This window comes from Acanthamoeba castellanii (genome assembly GCF_000313135.1).
Source record: "Acanthamoeba castellanii str. Neff unplaced genomic scaffold scf7180000084769, whole genome shotgun sequence".
Taxonomy (NCBI): Eukaryota; Discosea; order Longamoebia; family Acanthamoebidae; genus Acanthamoeba; species Acanthamoeba castellanii.
In genome coordinates this window covers 237,552-255,565 of record NW_004457268.1, presented here as the reverse complement: position 1 = coordinate 255,565, position 18,014 = coordinate 237,552, and the positions used below count along the sequence as shown (strand labels likewise).

The following is an 18,014-nucleotide window of genomic DNA, read 5'->3' as shown; positions in this document are numbered from 1 at the left end:
CCTCTCCGCTGATGAAAATCTTGTCCACTTATTCGCGAACAACAACTCCGAAAGCACCGGACCTTGTTTTTTCTTTTCTACACCCCACCACAAGCTCTTACCGCTGACGATGAAGAAGACCGACACCCCCACCGTGGAAGAGACCAACGACCTCCTGACCCACTCCTCGGAAGCCAGCGGCGAAGGTGAGACGCAGGAGTCGTGGGATCTGTTGAGCGGACTGCCGGACCTTGCCCTGCGCCGCCTCCTGGACTACCTCACCCCTCAACACGGTTTCCTCTCCGGCACCGCCCCATCAGCCCCGCCGCCGCACGGCTTCCGCACGGGTGCGTCGCTAGCTTTTACTGTTTTCAATATTAGCAAGAAAAGTTGCACTTGATGTTGCATGGCTGACACCTCCGACATTTGACGTTGCATATGTGCAGCTGCTCGTGCGGCTGGTGAAGTGGTGGAAGCAGCGCAAGTGCCGTCGGTGTGCCGCGTGCGTGCTCGTCACGCGCCTTTCCTCAAGGAGGACGAGTACACGGGCGGCTCCGAAACCGAGAACGAGCGGCAGCGTGAAAGCGAAGAAGAGCGGAGCGAAGAAGAAGAAACACGATTCATGCTCACCCTCCCGTATAGCCTCGGCCTCCCGACTTTTCGACAGCACGACACTCACACACTCCCGACCGCACACACTCACAACCGTCCTCGCGCGCGAGCACACACAGGTTTGATGGCGACGAGCGCGCTGGCTCGATCAGGGACCTTCTGGCGCTCCGGCTCACGTGTCGCCGCATGCAGAGCGCGGTCGATGCCGCGGTGCAGCTGCCCATGGATGTGCTGTGGAAGGTCGACCAGTGTCTCCAGGCCCAGTTTCCTGAACCGCCCCTGGCGGACTTGATCACTGACACGCCCCGCGGCCGCGAGCGTGCGGTCGAGAGCTTGTCAACAGGCCGCGCGAACGCGCACTTGCACCAGCTCAGGTGTGTGGCGTGTGTTGTGTGTCGTGTGCTGTGTGCGGTCGGCATTCGGAGCTAAACCATGTTGCTTCGGATTGTGAATGACATTCAGGCTGAAGGAGGTGCTGGCCTACGTATGCGACGAATGGGAGCTTCCAGCGGGGAAGAAGGCCGAGATCGATGCAGTGCTCGACCTGGCGGAAGAGGAGCCGAAGGAGGAGCACCAGCGTGCGCGTCTGCGCCTAGAGCACTTCGAGCACGCGAGCGCCTTCTTCGGCGAGCAGGCCGGCCTGCACACCGAATCCGTCCTGTCACTCTCCCTGCCTGGCAAGCCTCAAGGTACTGCTTCGCTTTCCTTTCGCTTTCGCTTTCGCTTTCGCTTTCGTTGTTGACACTGTTTGGGTTCCCCCAGAGGTGGTGCAGCTCTTTCTGTACGTCGCCGGAGCTGAGTCCGTCGAGGATCCAGCCAGCTGCCAGTGGGACGCGAGGCCGTCCGGGTGGGGGCAGGTTGTTGGGCTGAGCCTCGGCACCCGCTCGCTCGAGTGGATCCGTCTGCTAGGCCTTGAGCCCCCCCAGCAGAAGAAGAACACCAAGGCTGACGACCGGCTCAACTTGGAGCTGACCTGCTCTGTGGGTGGGCAGCGGTGCGTGATCGAAGACGACACGCTCCTCAAGCTGTGGTCGGCGCTCGGGTTCGGCGAGACAGTGGCGAGCGAGAGCAGAAGCGGCGAAGCCGACCGGTGGAGCACCAAGAAGGTGCTCGAGCGGAGGGCGAATGACTCGAAGAAGAAGGAGGAAAACGAGACGAAGTGGTCGGTGTGCGAGGTGCTGGTGCTGCTCTACGCGTGTCTGGGCCTGGCCTGGAAGCCCGACGTGGAGCGCACCTTCGAGGAAGCTGCATCGGACAACTCGGACGACGAGATGAACGACGACGAAGACATTGAGTTCCTGGTAGCCCGGAAGGCCGCCGTCTTGAGCGCTGTGCTTCGCAACCACAGGCTCGAGACACCGCCAGTACTTGAGCTCCTCCGGAATACGGACGCCTACTTTGCCACTGCCGTTCAGAATCAGGAGTATTGCGAGGTACATCACATCGTGTGACATGTCGTGCGTATGTCGTGTACTGCTGTGTCGTGCATTGTGGGGAGCTCTGAGTGGTGTGGCTGTTTGGCTTCTCGGTGTCAGGGGTCGCTGGTTGCCAAGTGTCGGAGGTGGGAGTTCGTGACGCGGGCCATCCGCCGCTTCTTCGGCCAGCGGAGGCTCGCCATGCTGCCCGCTGCCCTCAAGACGGCCCTCAATTTGGAAGCCGACCACGGTATCGACCTTCGCCCAGCCGATGGCTCTCATGTGCGTTGTCTTCCCGCCCTTTTGGTTTCGTTCTCATACGAGTCGCCTGTAACAAATCAATTCCTACATACTCACAAGTTGTTGGGTGGAATGACAGCTGTTCGATCGGATCTCGTTCATCAGCGGCAGCGAGTTCGGCTTCCGGTTGCCGTGTGCACGCGACAAGCAGATGGACAGCTTCAGCGTGAGGTTCCTCGTCCGCGTGGGGTCTGGCGGTGACTGCCTCGTCTTCCACTGCGACGAGCGCACTGGATTCGGCCGAGGGCTCAAGCGGCTCGCAGTCGACGTCGTCGGTTCCAAACTCCAGGAGAAAATCGCCGACAAACTGGGCAGGAATCCCTATTCCGACTCCGACTCCGACTCCGACGCCCAGTCTCAGTCCCATCCGGATTCCGACTCCCCCGAGACCCACCTCAACCACCACCACGAGCTGTACCGCGTGGTGGGGGTTGGCCAAGTGGAGGTCTCCGACACCGGGCGGAGCCTGCTCCAGGTCGTGGGCCAGCTGCTGGAGCTGCCGCCGTCCGACGGCACCACGAAAGAACAGGACCACCACCATCATCCGGAGTGCGCTGGCGGCACCGAGTGCTCAGAATATGAGCTCGAGGTGCAGACTCTGCTGACGCTGATCAGTGCCGTGCTACAGAGCGACTCCTTCCCTGTCACAGCCGAGGAAGTAGAAGAGAGCGGCAAAAAAGAGGGGAAAAGAAAAGCAGAAGCAGAGGAAGGAACGCCTGGAGCTGGAGCTGGCCCAGCGGCTGATTACCCATATGTCAATTTAATCAAATATGTGATTTATTTGTTGATCGGCAAAGATTTCCTTCTTTCCTTTACAATTTTTTAAAGGAAAACAGGAAAATCACAAAATTGAAAAAAATCGATAATATTATTACTAATGAGCCTGTTTGAGCTGGTCAAGGGCAAGGTCGCCCAGGCGTGCGGCCGCGGCAAGAAGCCCAACAAGGAAGCCAACACATTCGAAGATGCCAGTCGCTACGGCTTTATAGTATGCCTCTCCCCCTTTTTCGCTTCTTCCGCTTTGGCTCCTCACCGCCCCCTTCCCCATAGTGCAATTGGTGCTCGGGGCGCATCGTGCCTCCTTCCCCGCGATATCACTGGTTCGTTTCATTTTTTTATTTTTGATAGAATTTATCATTTATTAAAGTCATTTTTTTATATGAAATTGTTGGTGCAGTTGGGAATGTGCGGGGTATGATCTGTGTGAAAGCTGCTACGCCGCTCGCGGACCCACGCACGACGGTCATCCAATGCACCTTGAGGTACCGCACGCACTTGCCGCCGCACGCACGCGGGCAATCGCTCAGTGGCTTCGCAGACGCTACACAGGATTCAGCTGAGGGAGCTCATTAAGGCGCCACACGTGGCCGACACCATCAACAACGCCTTCACCCACTACGCCTCCCGCCCGTATCTCGGCGTTAAACGAACGCGTCAATCATCGTCGTCGTCTTCTTCATCATCGCCTTCATCATCATCATCATCATCATCACCTTCGTTGTCTTCTCGTGGCGCTGCCTCCTACCACTACTTCACCTATGGCGAGATTCACGATCGGGTGCGGGACTTCAGTCGCGGCCTGCGGCAAGTCATGGAGGCCGAGCTGGGCGTACGCCACTTGTTGTCGACCGCCGGCGGCGATGCCACGTCACCCAAAGAAAACGAAGACAAGAAACAAAAAACGAAGAAAGCGAAAGTGAAAGAGAAGAAGAGCGAGAAAGCGAAAGCGAAGACGAAGGGCGGTAAGGAGAAGGGAGAAGAGAAGGATGAGGCGGAAGAGGCGATCGACGGGGAAGGCGAGCAGCCCGCGATCGGGTTGTGTTCCCTGAATCGTATGGAGTGGATCGTGGCCGACTTCGCGACGCTCTTCCTGGGCTACGTGACCGTGCCCCTTCACGTCCCCTTTGAGTCCTCTCAAAAGGTGCGCGTGCGCACGCACACACACACACGCACACACAGCACACGCGCGTTGTGTGCGCTGACATTCGCGAGCCTGTATCAACAGGAGTACATCATCAACAACGCCAACATTTCTGTGCTGGTGGTCGGCGGCCCACGCGCGCACAGGAGCGACGATGACGAAGGCGATGATGACAGCCGATTCGAGGTGCTGCACGAAATGCTGGAGCTAAGTGCTACTTGTCCCTCGCTCAAGCTCATCGTCTCCATGGAGGACCCCACCACCGACCACCTCGAAAGAGCCAAATCCCTTGTATACAGAGCACATGATACACTCGACATACACACACGACACGACACGACACACACGACACGCACACCAGCTCATCCCAATGGCTGGGTGCCATGTCGTACGCAGGGCCTGCGACTGCTCTCCTTCGCGGAGCTGGAGCGATCGGGCGCCAATCTACGCCGCAGCGAGCGCGAGTTTCGGCTGGTGCGCCGGAAGCCGGCCGATCTTTACACGCTCATGTACACCAGCGGCAGCACCGGGGTAAGAGGCCCGTCTTGTGCGCCGTAGTGTTGTGTGTAGTGTTGCCGTGTGTCGTGTCAACTGACCACTATGTGACAGAGACCCAAGGGTGTGATGATTTCCTACGCGGGCTGGAACTCGATGCTCACCAAAGGCACCATCTCCCACGATCCACTCGGTACGAACTACACGACACACGACATGATACGACACCACACGCACGACACACGCACGACGAATGAGTTTGACGTGCTCGTGTAATGTGGATTGGACTATATAGTGGTGTTCTCGTTCTCGCCGATGGCGCACATGTTCGACCGAAAGAACGTGGCCTTCACGCTGGTCCAAGGCGGCCGGGTCGGCATCTTCGAGAGCGACATGTCCCGCATTTTCGATGGTACATATGTCATTTAAATGTCGACATATTCGCATGGTTACCATGTGCCATATATGTGTGCGTGTATGCGTGTGCGACGTATGTGGTGTGCGGCGTGTGCAGATATTTTGCTGGTGCGGCCGACCATGTTCGCATCGACCCCGCGGTTGTGGAACATCCTCTACAGCCGCTACCAGGAGGAGCTCGCGGCGGAGCGGAAGCGCAAGGAGGCCGAGCTCGGCGGCGGCGAGCCTCGCGAGCTGACTGCCGACGAACTCAAGGCCATCGAATTGCCTCTCCTCGACAAATACGAGAAGACGCTCGGTGGTACGCACACGACCAAAGAGACACACGCACGACACGACACGCATAGCACACGACACACCTGTGCGGAGCACTGATCGAGGGAGAGCAGGCAGGGTGGCGTATGTGGTGTCTGGAGGCGCGCCCACGGCACCAGCGGTGCTGAGGTTCATCCAGCGGTGCTTCCACCGCTCCATGGTCTCGGATGGCTACGGCTCAACGGAGGTGACGTGAACGCACGACACACACGACACGCACGACACGCACAGACTAAGAAGGAGCGGGGGAGGGACAGGTGGGTGCCATTTCGCACGACCACCGCGTGTCGAACGCCGCGGAGGTCAAACTCGTGGACGTGCCCGAAATGGGCTACTTCGCCACCGACAAGCCCTTCCCCAGGTATTCCCTCCTCGGCTTCGTTTTCGTTTTCGTTCTTTTGTTGTTGTAGAAATATAATTACAAAATATATCAACATATTTATATCCGAGACTAATTTAGTGTGTGTTCGGTATGCAGGGGTGAGATCTATGTGCGGACGAAAACGATGGCCCAGGGCTACTACAAGGACCCCGATGCCACGTCAGCCGCCTTCACCGACGACGGCTGGTTCCGGACGGTACCTACCACCTATCTAGAATGGAATTCCAACAACGCAAACACACAACAAGCTTGTCACACGTCGCTCACAATGCGCCTCCCACTACAGGGCGACATCGGCGAGATGAATGGAACGCGCATCACCGTGATTGATCGCAAGAAAAACATCTTCAAGCTCGCCCAAGGTGTGCCTTCCTTCCTTCCTTTCGGTGTGTCGTGTGCGTGTCGTGTGTGTCATGTGTGGTCACGTCACCTTTGTCGTTGTTGGGTGTTCTGACTGAGCGGAGATGAATGGGGTGTGCGGTCCAACGACAAACGCAGGCGAATTCGTGGCGCCGGAGAAGCTGGAGTGCATCTACCAGGAGTGCGCCATCGTCGACCAGGTCTTCGTCTACGGCACCCCGCTGAAGGAGTACCTCACCGCTGTCGTCGTACGTCGCAGCCACCTCCCTCCCTCTGACACAACATGGCGACGCGCGCGTTGGTTGGTTGGTTGCTTAAACTTTTATTTCATTTTCCGCGCATGCCCATAGGTGCCCAACTTCCCGCTGGTGCGAGCGTGGGCGCAGAGCAAAGCGGACGCCTCGCTGGACGCGGCGCTCGACGACCCTCCCGCTCTATGCGCACATCCCGCCGTCAAACGGTTCGCAAGACACACACCGCACACACGACACACAGCACACACGACACACACTCATATATGCAATGCTGACATGGCAACTGCAATCGGGAAAGGTATGTGGTGCACGAGTTGTACCGAATCGGGGCCAAGGCGGGAATCCAGTCGTTCGAGTTCGTGCGAGGCGTCCACCTCGAGACGGAGCAGTTCACCATCGACAACGGACTCCTCACGGGTTTCCTTCCCTCGCCTGCCCACATTTTTTGCATTCCACGCACTCATCGCCTATCTATGTGTGTGTCGTGTCGCGTCGTGTGGTGCGTGTGTCATGTGCGTCGTGTCGTGTCGTGTGTCGTGTGTCGTGTGTGTTGTGTCGCTTCATGTCGTGTGTCGTGTGTTTCGTGTGTTTCGTGTGGTGCGTGTCCAACCATGCAGGACCGCAGAAGCTGAAGCGGCAGGCGCTGAACGACAAGTACGCCTCCATCATGGACCAGCTCTACGACGAGTTGGACGATCCCATCGTCATGCAACAGACCTTGCTCTCCATGCTCGGTACTCTCTATTCCATGTATCGTGTCGTGTCTTGTGTCGTGTGTGTCGTGTCGTGGTGTCGTGTCGTGTTGCATGTGTCGTGTGCGTCGTGCATGTAGTGGAGTGTGTCGTGTCGTGTCGTGGCGTGTGAGGTGCCGCGTGCTGAGGCAATAGAGACGTTGCAGGGGACATGACAGAGAATGCGGAAAAGCTGACGCAAGAGGGCAAGGCGCTCACGCTGCGCAACCTGGGCATGGACTCCCTCACCGCAGTCCGCCTGGTCTCTCAGCTCAAGGACCAGTACCAAGGTACTCAACCCCATCCGACACACACACACACACACACGACACACACCGCACACGCGCGCGCTGTCATTGCGCGACACTCACTCCGCGCCGTGTCGAATCCAGTGGAGATGAGCGTGCAGGCGCTGTTCCAAGAGAACCTGACCGTGGCCGACCTCGCCGAGATGATGACCAAGGGCGCCACTTCCGAAGCCCCGCCCGAACTCGCCGTCGATTGGGCCAAAGAATGCGCTCTCGGTACTGTACTGCGCGTGTGTCGTGTCGCGTGTCGTGTGTCGTGTGCGTGTCGTGTTCTGCTGACGTGGCAAGTCGTCGACAGACCCGGAGATCAGGCCTAGGGTGGGCTGGCCGCGGGCGAAGCGGAGTGGCCTGAGGCGGTCCTGCTGACTGGCGCGACGGGCTTCCTGGGCGTGTTTCTGCTGTTGGAGCTCCTCAAGCAGACCACGGCCACCATCCACTGCCTCGTACGCGGCGACGACCCACAGACCGCACGCGCACGATTGCTGCGCGTTCTCGAAGACGCCTTGCCCCCAGGTACGACACGACACGCACATAACACACACGCTGCACGACACGACATGACACTCACGGCACGCGCGCGTGTAGGCGAGGAGCGGGATGGTGATGAGTGGGACCGGGTGAAGGTGGTGTGCGGGGATCTGTCGCGCGAGCGTCTGGGGCTGGCCGAGGAGCAGTTCGCGGAGCTGGCCAGCGGCGTCGACGCCATCTACCACAACGGGGCCGTCGTCAACAGCGTGCTGCCCTACTCGGCCCTCAAGCAAGAAAACGTCGACAGCACCGAATGGTACGAATTCCCAACATTCAATAAAATAGAATAAATAAATAACAAAATAGAATTAAATATTAAATAGTGGAGAAGTCTTAGTATGAGCAATAAATATTATTATTTATATTTAATTTATATTTAATTGTCAAATGGGTAGGCTGCTGCGGATGGCGTGCATGAATGAGAGGAAGGCGGTGGCGTTTTACTACGTGTCCACCATCGGCGTCCTGTCCGCACCCGGGCCGATGGCACGCACGCTCCGCGAGGACGACCCCGTGCCCGACCTCTTCCTCGATAAGGTGACACACACGACACACACGACACGCACGACACACGCGACACACGCGACACACACGACACTCACCGCAACACGATGGGCAGGCGGGAGGGTACGCGCAGTCGAAGTGGGTGAGTGAGAACAAGGTGAGGGAGGCGCGCCGGCGCGGCCTCTACGCGCTGGTCTTCCGCCCTGGCCGCGTGTGGGCTCACTCCCAGACCGGCTACTCCAATCCCCACGACTTCCTGGTTCGTTGCACGCCAATTTCTTTTTGCTTTTCCTTGAATGTTCCCATGCAACACGCCAGGAATTTAACTGGTTTGTCGACAATAACAGGTGCTTGCCCTGAAGGGCATGCTGCAGCTGGGCAGCGCGCCCCAGGTGTCGCCCGACAATCGGCACAACCTGGCGCCGGTCGACTTTGTCAGCCGGGCAATCGTCCACATCTCCCTCGCCGCACGCCGCGACCACCTCACCACTCCGCCTCGCCAGCTTCTCTCCTCCCTCGTCTCTACCTCACTCGCCGCCGCTGCCGTATCGGCGTCGGCGTCGGCGTCGGCATCCGAGCCGTCGGAATCGGCGTTGCCGGCGTCAACGTCGGCGTCGGCGTCGGCGTCTGATGCGGAGGTGATTGCGGTCAACGTGATCAATCCGCTGCGGTCGCCGGCCGTGGCGGAGGTGATTGCGGCGCTGGTGGCCTGGGCCGGGGAGCGAGGCCAGCAGCGGGTGGCGGTGGTGCCCTACCACCAGTGGCTCGCCCGACTCGTCGCCGTGCCCGCCAACGCGGTCTACCCGCTGCGGCGGGTGTTCGAGGCCAGCGGCGACGATTTCCCGGCGTCGAATGTCGATACGTTCCACCACGCCAACCTCCTCCGCTACTGCGTCGGCTGTCCTGGTGGTGTTGAGTGCACGGCAACGCCCGGGCGCGACCCGGTGGTTGCACAGGAGGTAACAGTTGCAGGCCTGAACGCCACAGTATTCCCATTCCTGGCGGCCAAGGGCGTCTTTTGATTCGCCAACGAATAAAAGAAGATAAAAGCAGTTCACCAATCAGATAGGCGCCTTTTATGTGTAAAAAAGCAGTGGTTGGTCACTGCCGCCGCGGCACATGCTTCATCTCGAACCACTTTTCCTGGCCGTGCACCACACCACTCTCGGCCACCTCCTCAAAACCTGCGACGGGCGGGCGCGCAGCTGGTCAACTTGCGGTGTTCCAGCGAACGAGCACTGCCCAGTGTGCTTTGGGGGGTGGAATGGTACCGCAAGAGCCGTAGAAGGGCTTGAGGTTGGCCTTGCACAGGAGGAGCACCAGCTCGACGTTGGCCTGGTGGCTGGCGACGTGGTGCATGTATTCCTTCAGCATGCGCGTGCCCACCTTGTTCCCGCGGCACCGCTCGTCGACCACCACCGAGTGGATGCACAGAGTCGCTACACACATGACACACACACGGCACACAGTAAGCACAGGTCAGCACGTGTACACACGACACGCACACGCACACGCACACTGAAGCTAGACAAGAAGAAGACGACAACGTACAGCCCTCGGGCGTGTGTTGGGACATGGAACTGTGGGTGAGGGTCTGGCCCACGGCCAGAGTGCCGCACACGAACCCGACGACCTGCTCCTCGCCGTTCTTGTGAAAGAGAAAAGAGAAAAAGAAAAAGAAAGGTGGTGAGTTGGAGTGGAGGAAGGGAGTGGAACAAGCACCTGTGCGGTGGTGGCGCAGCGGAAGTAGGGTGCGGCGTGGGTGAGTCGGAACGCCAGCTTCTCCCTGGACGCCGCCTCGTCCTCCGGATAGGCTGTATGTACGCCATAAAGATCAATTAGATTTGTAAAATTAAATTGCAGATCCAAGAGAAGATGTCAATACACGCGGTCTCGAGGACGTCCAAGCGATCCAAGTCCGACAGCGAACACTGCCTGAAGTGTAACTTTAACTCCATCTTTACTTGGTGGAAATAAATAAACAGATAAAACAAAACACAAATAAACAAATAAATAGTAAATAAAAAAGAAATTACACTGAGGGCAGGAAGATAGGGCAGCCCAGACCGGCGAAGGCCTCGCGCAGCTCCGCGCCCAACTCAACGAACTTGTGCCCATCGTCGAACTCCTCGTACTTGGCCGTGCTGGCCCGGTAGAGCAGGTCGCCCACGGCCTCACGCAGCTCCCGCCACGTCGTGTACTTCTTCATCTTCATCATCTTCATCTCGTTCTCGTTCTTGTTCTTGTTCTTGTTCTTGTTTGCGTTGGCCGCCAGCGTGGCCTGGGCCAGCGAGCGCAGCAGGACCATGTTGCGCATCATCCAGGCCGCCTTGTAGAGCGAACACCGGGCCTCGGCCGATGAAAAGAAATTCTGGTGCAGAAAATCCTCGCGGACCAGGCGGGCGGCGTAGAGGGTCACCTGCTCGGGCTCGGTCAGGCCGTCGCGCCCGACCTGGGCCACGCGGGGGGCCAGGTCGGCCTCGGCCCGAAGCAGGTCCAGGCACGCCCGGCGCAGCTCGACAAAGTCGTCGGCGATGTGTCGACGGTAGTAGTTGTCGTGGTCTTCGCCGGTCAACGCGCCGAAGAACAGGTTTGACCGCGACTGGCGCCAGTCGATGGACATGAACGGGGTGGACCGGTCGGCGGCCCAGACGGTCTGGGCCACGGCCTTGGCCGCCTCCGTGATCGTGTCGACATCGGCCCAGGCCCCGCCGCCGGGTCTCGACAATCCTGAGTCCGCCGTGATCGCGACCAGCGTGATGGTGCCCTCGCGCGCTGGTGCGCCCGCGCACACGAACCGCCCGGCCCGCTCGTACATGGCGCCCAGCTGCCCCTCCAATTGCTGTCGACCGACGCCGTCGCGGTCCCAATGTCCCAGTTGAGGCTGTTGCTGCTGACGTGTACTGCTGCCAATCGCGTGCGACCACCGACAGAGCGAGTCGACGGTGAGCGCCACGTCGCAGCCCTGGTCGCGCAGGTACTCGGCGATGGCCAGGCCCGTGTGGACCGACGCCTCGCGCGCGGCGGGCGGCGCGTTGGCCGGGTTGGCCACAACAATCGTGCGCTTCATCACCGCTTCGTGCCGGCCCGACTGGGAGTCGAAGATGGTCATCTCGGGCAGCTCCATAAGGGTCTCGCCCAGGTCGTTCCCGCGCTGGCCGCACCCGACGTATACGCTCACGTCGGCCCGCGCGTGGCGGGCCATGGAGAAGGTCACGTTAGACGTGAACCACCGCACGCCGCCGGCCAGCGCTGCGGTGCCGCCCACGGCGCACGGGAAGAGGGCGTCGAGGCAGCGCAGGCCGGTCAAGAACGGGCGCTCGGGCCGACGGCGCGCCTCGGTCGGCCGGCGCCGGCGCACGGGCCACGTCTGCATCATCGTGTACTGGTGCCGCCGGGCATTAATGTCGACCACTTCGAGCACGACGTCGGTGACGGTGTAGGCGTCGGGCTGGGCCATGAAGGCGATGCGACCGCCGGGCGCGTCGGGCGGCAGCGCGATGCGGTGGGTGAAGAGCGCGTTCTCCTGCACGGTGGCGTAGAGGTCGCCGGCGGCGATGGCGTCGCCCACCCTAAAGTCGCCCGTCGGTTCGAACCACCACCTCAAGTCGCGGTTGAGCGCCGGCAGATTGAGGCCGCGCGGCACAAAGGCCCCAGTTGCTGGCGGCCCGGCCATCATCGGCGCGTTGTTGTTGTGGCTCGGGCTGCTGGTGGTCTCTGACGGCGTCGAGCGGGCGCTGGAGGCCATCGAACACGCTTCCGAGCAGGCCCGGGCCGAGCTCGACGAACAGCGGGCGGCCGGTGCGGGCGACGGGGTCGCCCACGGCGATGCCGGCGGTCTCCTCGAAGGCCTCGATGACGGCGACTGCGGCGCCGCCGTGGCGAGTCTTGTCGGTCTCGAGCTGTACGACCTCGCCCCAGATGCCCTGGCGGCCCACGCGCACCAGCTCGTCCAGCGCCACACCCACCAGGCCCTCGGCCCGGACCTCTGCCAACAAAAAAATTGTGGGCAAAAAAATAACTAAAAAGTAATATTTTATGATGAAAAAAATAATTAATTGAAAAGAAGGAGCAAGTGGGGCGTACGGCTTCCACGGATGGAGAGGACGGTGCCTGCCACTTCATGTGGTGGGCTGGCGGTTTGGGTGGGCAGGGCATACATCTTCACTGAGTGGGCAGTCTGTTGGTGAACTGCTCTCTTTCGCACTACCTGAAATACAAAACGAGAAGAAAGTTGTTTGCTACTTCTGTTGGTGCAGTGAAGCCCACATCTGGTGCTGAAAAGATGAAAGAAGGCATTGTTCGTTCTTTGCCAATCCTCAGAGTAACCGACATGCAGCCTCAGCGCGAGCCGCCTCGCTGCTTCTTGGACTTCATGGCGCCGGGGAGCTTGTTGTTGGCACGTCGCTTGCTGCGGGCCTTCTTGGCCTTAGTGAAGGAGTACCGCCCCTGCATCTTCTTGGCCTTCTTCGGCGGCGGCTTGTACGCCTTCTTCTTCGACACCGCCGACGACGACTTCTTGCCGCCGCCTCCTGACGTCTAGTGGGGGGGGGCAGATCACACGCCTCATCAGCACTACACGCGCACGCGCACGCACACGCACACGCACACGCACACGCACACGCACACGCACACGCACACGCAGGGGAGAACTTACCCTGGCGCCGACGTGGTTGTGGTGGCCCTCGCCCTCGCCGTCCTCCTCGCCTTCGCCTTCATCGCCGTCTTCGTTATTGTCGTTTTCGTTTTCGCCGTCTTCGTCGTCGTCTTCGTTTTCGGTTTTGAAGAACGGGTCGTCTTCGCCGTTGAGGGCGAGCGAGGTGACGGTCACGACCGTATCGGTCTCCTCCCCCTCGTAGGTCTCCTTCAGCGCCCGCTCGTCCTCCTCGCTCTCCGCCGCTTCCATCTGTAGCGCACGTACCACCCATGAGTTACAGACCGGGTACGCCACAACACGCACCGCTGCACACGCACCACCGCACACGCACCACCGCACACGCACGAACCTCATCGTCGTCGTCGTCCTCGTCGTCGTCCAGATCGTCCTCATCGCCGCCTTCGCCGTCTTCCTCGCCCTCTTCCCTCTTTCGCTTGCGCGCCGGGTCGTCCGAAGAGAGCAGGTGCTTGAAGTGGTCCTTGACATTCTCCTTCTCATCAAACTCATCCTCACCTACACACAACCCCCCCCCCGAGTCAGCGTGTGCGGCGGTGTCGTGCGTGTGCGTGTGCGGTGGTGCGTGTGCAGCGGTGCGTGTTGTGGCGTACCCGGTCCCTGCTGATGCTTAGCCTTGTGCATGAGGAGATCGCCGCCGGCCGCAAGAGCCTCAGCCTCGCGCAGCTGATGGATGGGCGCGTGTGCAGGGATCAGGTCAGTGACGTTCCACTCCATAGCGTGCGGTGATGCATGCGTGCTGGTGCGTGTGTTGCGCCAGGGACCAGGTAGAGCAGGGGTGGTACCTCCTTCCGGCGCTGGATGCGGGCCTGGCGTTCCTTCTCGGTGGCCTCCTTTTCGGCCTGCTTCCTCCGTTGCACCTTGCGCTTGTGGAAACCCGTCACGAAATCCCTGCAAGCGAACGACGATGAGAAATTTAATCAGGCGCTACAAAAATTGAATTGTGAAATGAAGTAGAAGCTTGAGGCAAAATCGGCGTAATGAAGAGTGATTTGGGAAGGTTCAGAGGCGATGCGTGTAGGGAACGTACTTGCGAGCATCTTCGTCCCATCTAATCTCGGTCTTTTCGCGGCGCCGAATGGGCGCTCCTTCATTTATCGTGAGATAAGCGCTGTTCCCGCCTCCCCGGCCTCCCCTTCCTCGATCACCTCCTCGCCCCCGACCACCTCCTCGTCCGCCTCCCCTGCCGCCCCCTCGTCCGCCTCCCCGGCCGCCACCGCCCCTCCCACCTCCACGGCCGCCTCTGCCACCTCTGCCGCCCCCGCCGCCGCCACGGCCGCCTCTGCCACCGCCACCTCCTCGATCTCCGAACATCTCTTCTGTGCTGGCTCGTTCAACGGCGTCAATCAATCGAAATCAATCGCGATTGAGGATGTTGATTTGTGTAGGCCGCGTTTCCTCCACTTTTCCGCACGACACACGCAGGAAAAATGCCAGGAATGTGATGTGTGCCGGCTCTTGCTCGGGCGGCATGACACGACACGACACGCACGCACATGCGTTGTTATGATGGTGATGCTGATTACAGGCTCTCGCAGAGGAAGAGGTAGAGCTTGACCTTGTCGAGGGTCGGGCGCCTGGCCGGGTCCTGCGCGGTCATGTTGCGCACCAGGTCCTGCAGCTTGGCGTACCGCATCAGCGCCTTCGTCCGCTCGCTCTTCCGCTTCTTCGCCTCCGCCTCCTTTTTCGCTCCGATCAAGGCCTCCTCCTCGGCCTTGGCCTTGTCAACTCCGACTTCTGCTTCTTCGTTTTCGTTCTCCTTCGCTCTCTTCCTGGGGCTGCGCGCTCGCCTTCTGGGGCTCTTGCTGTCCCTCGCGGGCGACGTTGACGGGGCGGCGGGCGACGTCGGCGGGGCGGGCGCTGCGGTGACTACCACGTTGTCGGCCTCGAGCTGGTCCTTGGACTTCAGCTCCGGGCGCTGACCGGCCAGCACCGCCTCCTTCACTTGCCTGCCGCGTCGTTGGGCGAAGAGAAAGGCGGTGAGCGACCAGGGCGAGATGGGGCGAGATAGGGGGGGGGCGAGTGTACGTCGATGTCATGCCGTCGAAGGGGACGCGGAGGGTCAGCAGAGAATAGAGGACCATCCCGAACGCCCACACTGTGTGTCGTGTCGTGTCGTGTGCGATCACGTGGGTGAGACGCGAGCATGCAAGGCGTGCGTGTGCGGGAAAATATGAGACACGGGGGGGGGAGCGGGAGGTCACCGTCGGTTTGGGTGGTGTAGGCGAGAGGCGCGTTGGGCGCCGTGCTCAGCAGCTCGGGCGCCTGCGTGGCCGCGGCGGTGTTGGTCGTTTGTGTTGCAACCAACGCGACACACACGACACACACGACACACGCGCAACACAGTGTGCTGAGAAGTACCACAAAATGCGGAGCGCGGAAGCTGCCGTTGGACGGATCCGACGACTTGATTTCATAGGCGGCTGCGAGCCCCCCCCCCCGGCCAACAGTGCATTGTTAGCTCGTTTGCGCGCCGCGTATGGGGTGGTGGGAGATCAGCCGATGATGATGATGCTTGAGATCGTACCGGCGGCGGCGGCGTCCATGCTGTCGAAGCCTCCCACCACCACCCGGCCATCCGATGGCTCGCCCCACAAAAAGATGTTGTCCAGCCGCAGATCTACGCACACGCGACACGCACGGCACACGTGACACACGACACGACACGCACGGTAAGTAAGAGGCCGCGTGGATGGTGACGGAGAGGTGGATGGTGATGCGTACCTCGGTGGAGGATCGCGTTGGAGTGGAGGAAGTGGACGGCGGCGTGGATTTGGTTGGCGATCTGGATGACCTCCCACTCGCTCAGCAGATCCCGCCGCTTCCTCCGCTCCCGCAGGAAATGAGCGAGCGAAGTCTCTTGCCTGCGCACACACGGGTCAGCACACGACACACGCGACACAACACGTGACACGCGACACACGCGACGCGCGCATACCGGGTGACGTAGACGCGAAGGGTGTCAAAATGCGGACCGCAGCGCTCGTGCGCCAGGTAGCGCACAACATTGTCGTGGCGGCAGCTGCTCCAGCTTGATGATCTCTTTCTCCAGATCATCTATCATCACCCTCATCAGTGAGTGTCGTGTCGTGTCGTGTCGTGTCATGCGTGTCGTGTCGTGTCGTGCGTACCGAGGGGATTGATGGAGACGTTGAGCCCGCGCTTGGTGAGGCGTACGGCGGCTCGCCGGGCCTCGGCGCTCCGGGCTGTGGGCGAGGTGGGCGGCGACGAGATCGAGTGGATGGTGTTGGAGAGGAGCGCGATGGGCATTGTGAGCTCCCTCATCTGGCAGCCCCATCCGTCGAGCAGACACTCGTAAGCGCTGCAATAGACGTCCTCCTGTTCGACCTCGGCCTCCCCCCTGTCTTCGCTTTCGTCTTCGTTCTTTTTGTCGCTTTTCGTCTTCTTCGCTTTCGTTTTGGTCGCCTTCGTCGCGGTTGTTTGCTGTTCTTCGTCCTCGCTCTCCGGTTGTCCGGCGTTGGGTTTGGCTGGGGTGACGCCGGCGATGTTGACCTGCCTGATGCAACGCCCAATCACCGCCTTCTTTTTAGCTCCGACCGCTCCTCCCTGAGTCCCTGAGTCGCCGGCGACGGCTTTAGCTCCGATTCCACCGCCGCCTGCGCGCGCCGAGACGAGCGAGCCGAGCGCAGAGACCGAGGCCATGCCGTAGAGGTGCGACGCCCCGAGCGAGCGGTCGGCCGACAGCGGATTGACGATCGTCTGCGACGGCGACCCCGGCGGCACCGGGCGCACGGGCGCCGGCGGCTCATCGAACGTGAGCGAGTGCGCGCGTTCGCGCCCCTTTTCTGCAATTGACAAGACAACAATGAGATGACACGACACGCAACACGACACACGACACGACACGACACGCAACACGACACGATACGACGCGTGCGTACGGGTGGCGACGGTGGCATCGGAGGATCCGAGGGAGGCGAAGAAATTCTTGACGCCGCGCGGGCTCCGCTTGGGCGTGCCCGTACTGGAAGGCGCTGCGGGCGCTCCCGCGGGCTGCGGCGCAGTCGTCGAGTTGCGCTTCGTCTTCTTCTGCGCCGCTTTCTCTGCCTGCAGCCAAAACCGCCCATCAACCCTTCCTATCAACACACGATGCAGTGTGTGCGGTTGTGTGCGTGCGTGTGCGGTGTGCGTGCGTGCGTGCGTGCGGTGTGTGCGCGAGTGTGTGCGGTGCGTGCCTTGCGGTGGGCTTTTTCCTCCTTTTCGATTTCCTTAGAGCGCCGCCGAGCCTCCTTCGAGTCCACGCCGAACGGCGGAAACCCCGCGACCGACGTCGACGGCGACGGGGGCGGTGTCGACACCGCCGACGCCGACGACGTGGACGACGTGGCGACGAGGTCGGTGATCTTCTGCTTGAGCAGCTCGTTGAGCTCCTTGAGCGCCTTCTTCTCGCGCTTGTTATCTTTCATCTCGCGCGCCATCGCGCCGAGCTCGTCCTCGAGCTTGCGCAGCCGCTCCCGGTCCTTCTCGCTCACCGGCAGCGACGATCGCTTGTCTTTCACTCCGAGCCCACCAGAACCAACTCCGGCGCCCACGATGCCGCCCGACGAGCTCAGGCCGACGGCCGACGTCGACGAGTAAGGCGAATGCGACGCCGGCGACGACGACCCCGCCGGCGAGTGCTGTGCCGACGTGGCAGTCGCCGCGGCCGCCGCGACCGATGGTGACGTCATCATCGCCGGCATCGGCACGTAGACCGTGGCGCTGCGGCCGGGGCGCTTGGCCGCGGTCTTGTTGCGGCGGAGGTACTTGTGGATCTCGCGGGTGACCTTCGGGTGGAGCGGCTCCGCGTTGCCGAAGAGG

The 18,014-nt window shown here is 60.8% G+C and overlaps 5 protein-coding genes and 1 pseudogene across 5 annotated transcripts in view; 2 read left to right on the top strand and 4 right to left on the bottom strand.

Annotated features, from left to right (window-relative positions):
* The first annotated feature begins 109 nt into the window (after positions 1-109).
* On the top strand, positions 110-3,070 carry ACA1_258490 (annotated as a pseudogene).
* A 113-nt stretch (positions 3,071-3,183) lies between these two features.
* Positions 3,184-9,543, top strand: ACA1_258480 (NADbinding domain 4 domain containing protein; the record flags this gene model as incomplete). Its single annotated transcript, XM_004333552.1, has 22 exons — positions 3,184-3,294; positions 3,625-4,227; positions 4,312-4,518; positions 4,624-4,758; positions 4,837-4,915; positions 5,018-5,134; positions 5,237-5,440; positions 5,529-5,641; positions 5,712-5,815; positions 5,933-6,032; positions 6,174-6,198; positions 6,335-6,444; positions 6,547-6,656; positions 6,749-6,867; positions 7,068-7,184; positions 7,349-7,471; positions 7,574-7,677; positions 7,843-8,002; positions 8,075-8,273; positions 8,413-8,554; positions 8,655-8,780; positions 8,869-9,543. The coding sequence occupies 22 exons, from the start codon at positions 3,184-3,186 to the stop codon at positions 9,541-9,543; spliced, it is 3,783 nt and encodes a 1,260-aa protein (XP_004333600.1).
* A 79-nt stretch (positions 9,544-9,622) lies between these two features.
* Positions 9,623-10,479, bottom strand: ACA1_258470 (acetyltransferase, GNAT superfamily protein; the record flags this gene model as incomplete). The annotated part of the gene is made up of 5 exons (XM_004333551.1): positions 9,623-9,705; positions 9,793-9,960; positions 10,073-10,169; positions 10,244-10,335; positions 10,407-10,479. The coding sequence occupies 5 exons, from the start codon at positions 10,477-10,479 to the stop codon at positions 9,623-9,625; spliced, it is 513 nt and encodes a 170-aa protein (XP_004333599.1).
* Positions 10,480-10,553: 74 nt separating this feature from the next.
* ACA1_258460 (ATP synthase, putative) lies at positions 10,554-12,683 on the bottom strand (the record flags this gene model as incomplete). Its single annotated transcript, XM_004333550.1, is given in 3 exon segments — positions 10,554-12,258; positions 12,275-12,509; positions 12,608-12,683. 3 exon segments carry the CDS (start codon positions 12,681-12,683, stop codon positions 10,554-10,556), a joined length of 2,016 nt encoding a protein of 671 aa, XP_004333598.1.
* A 179-nt stretch (positions 12,684-12,862) lies between these two features.
* On the bottom strand, positions 12,863-14,233 carry ACA1_258450 (uncharacterized protein; the record flags this gene model as incomplete). Its single annotated transcript, XM_004333549.1, has 6 exons — positions 12,863-13,060; positions 13,179-13,427; positions 13,528-13,691; positions 13,787-13,859; positions 13,979-14,084; positions 14,220-14,233. The coding sequence occupies 6 exons, from the start codon at positions 14,231-14,233 to the stop codon at positions 12,863-12,865; spliced, it is 804 nt and encodes a 267-aa protein (XP_004333597.1).
* A 482-nt stretch (positions 14,234-14,715) lies between these two features.
* The window catches only part of ACA1_258340 (non-specific protein-tyrosine kinase), a gene marked incomplete at both ends in the record, with an annotated part of 4,153 nt that continues 854 nt past the window's right edge, over positions 14,716-18,014 (bottom strand). Inside the window, 10 exons of the mRNA XM_004333548.1 lie at positions 14,716-15,142; positions 15,222-15,291; positions 15,398-15,458; positions 15,555-15,616; positions 15,721-15,813; positions 15,918-16,057; positions 16,169-16,250; positions 16,325-16,999; positions 17,096-17,261; positions 17,456-17,980. Coding sequence (XP_004333596.1) covers positions 14,716-15,142; positions 15,222-15,291; positions 15,398-15,458; positions 15,555-15,616; positions 15,721-15,813; positions 15,918-16,057; positions 16,169-16,250; positions 16,325-16,999; positions 17,096-17,261; positions 17,456-17,980 — 2,301 coding nt within the window. The remainder of the gene's footprint in view (positions 15,143-15,221; positions 15,292-15,397; positions 15,459-15,554; positions 15,617-15,720; positions 15,814-15,917; positions 16,058-16,168; positions 16,251-16,324; positions 17,000-17,095; positions 17,262-17,455; positions 17,981-18,014) is intronic.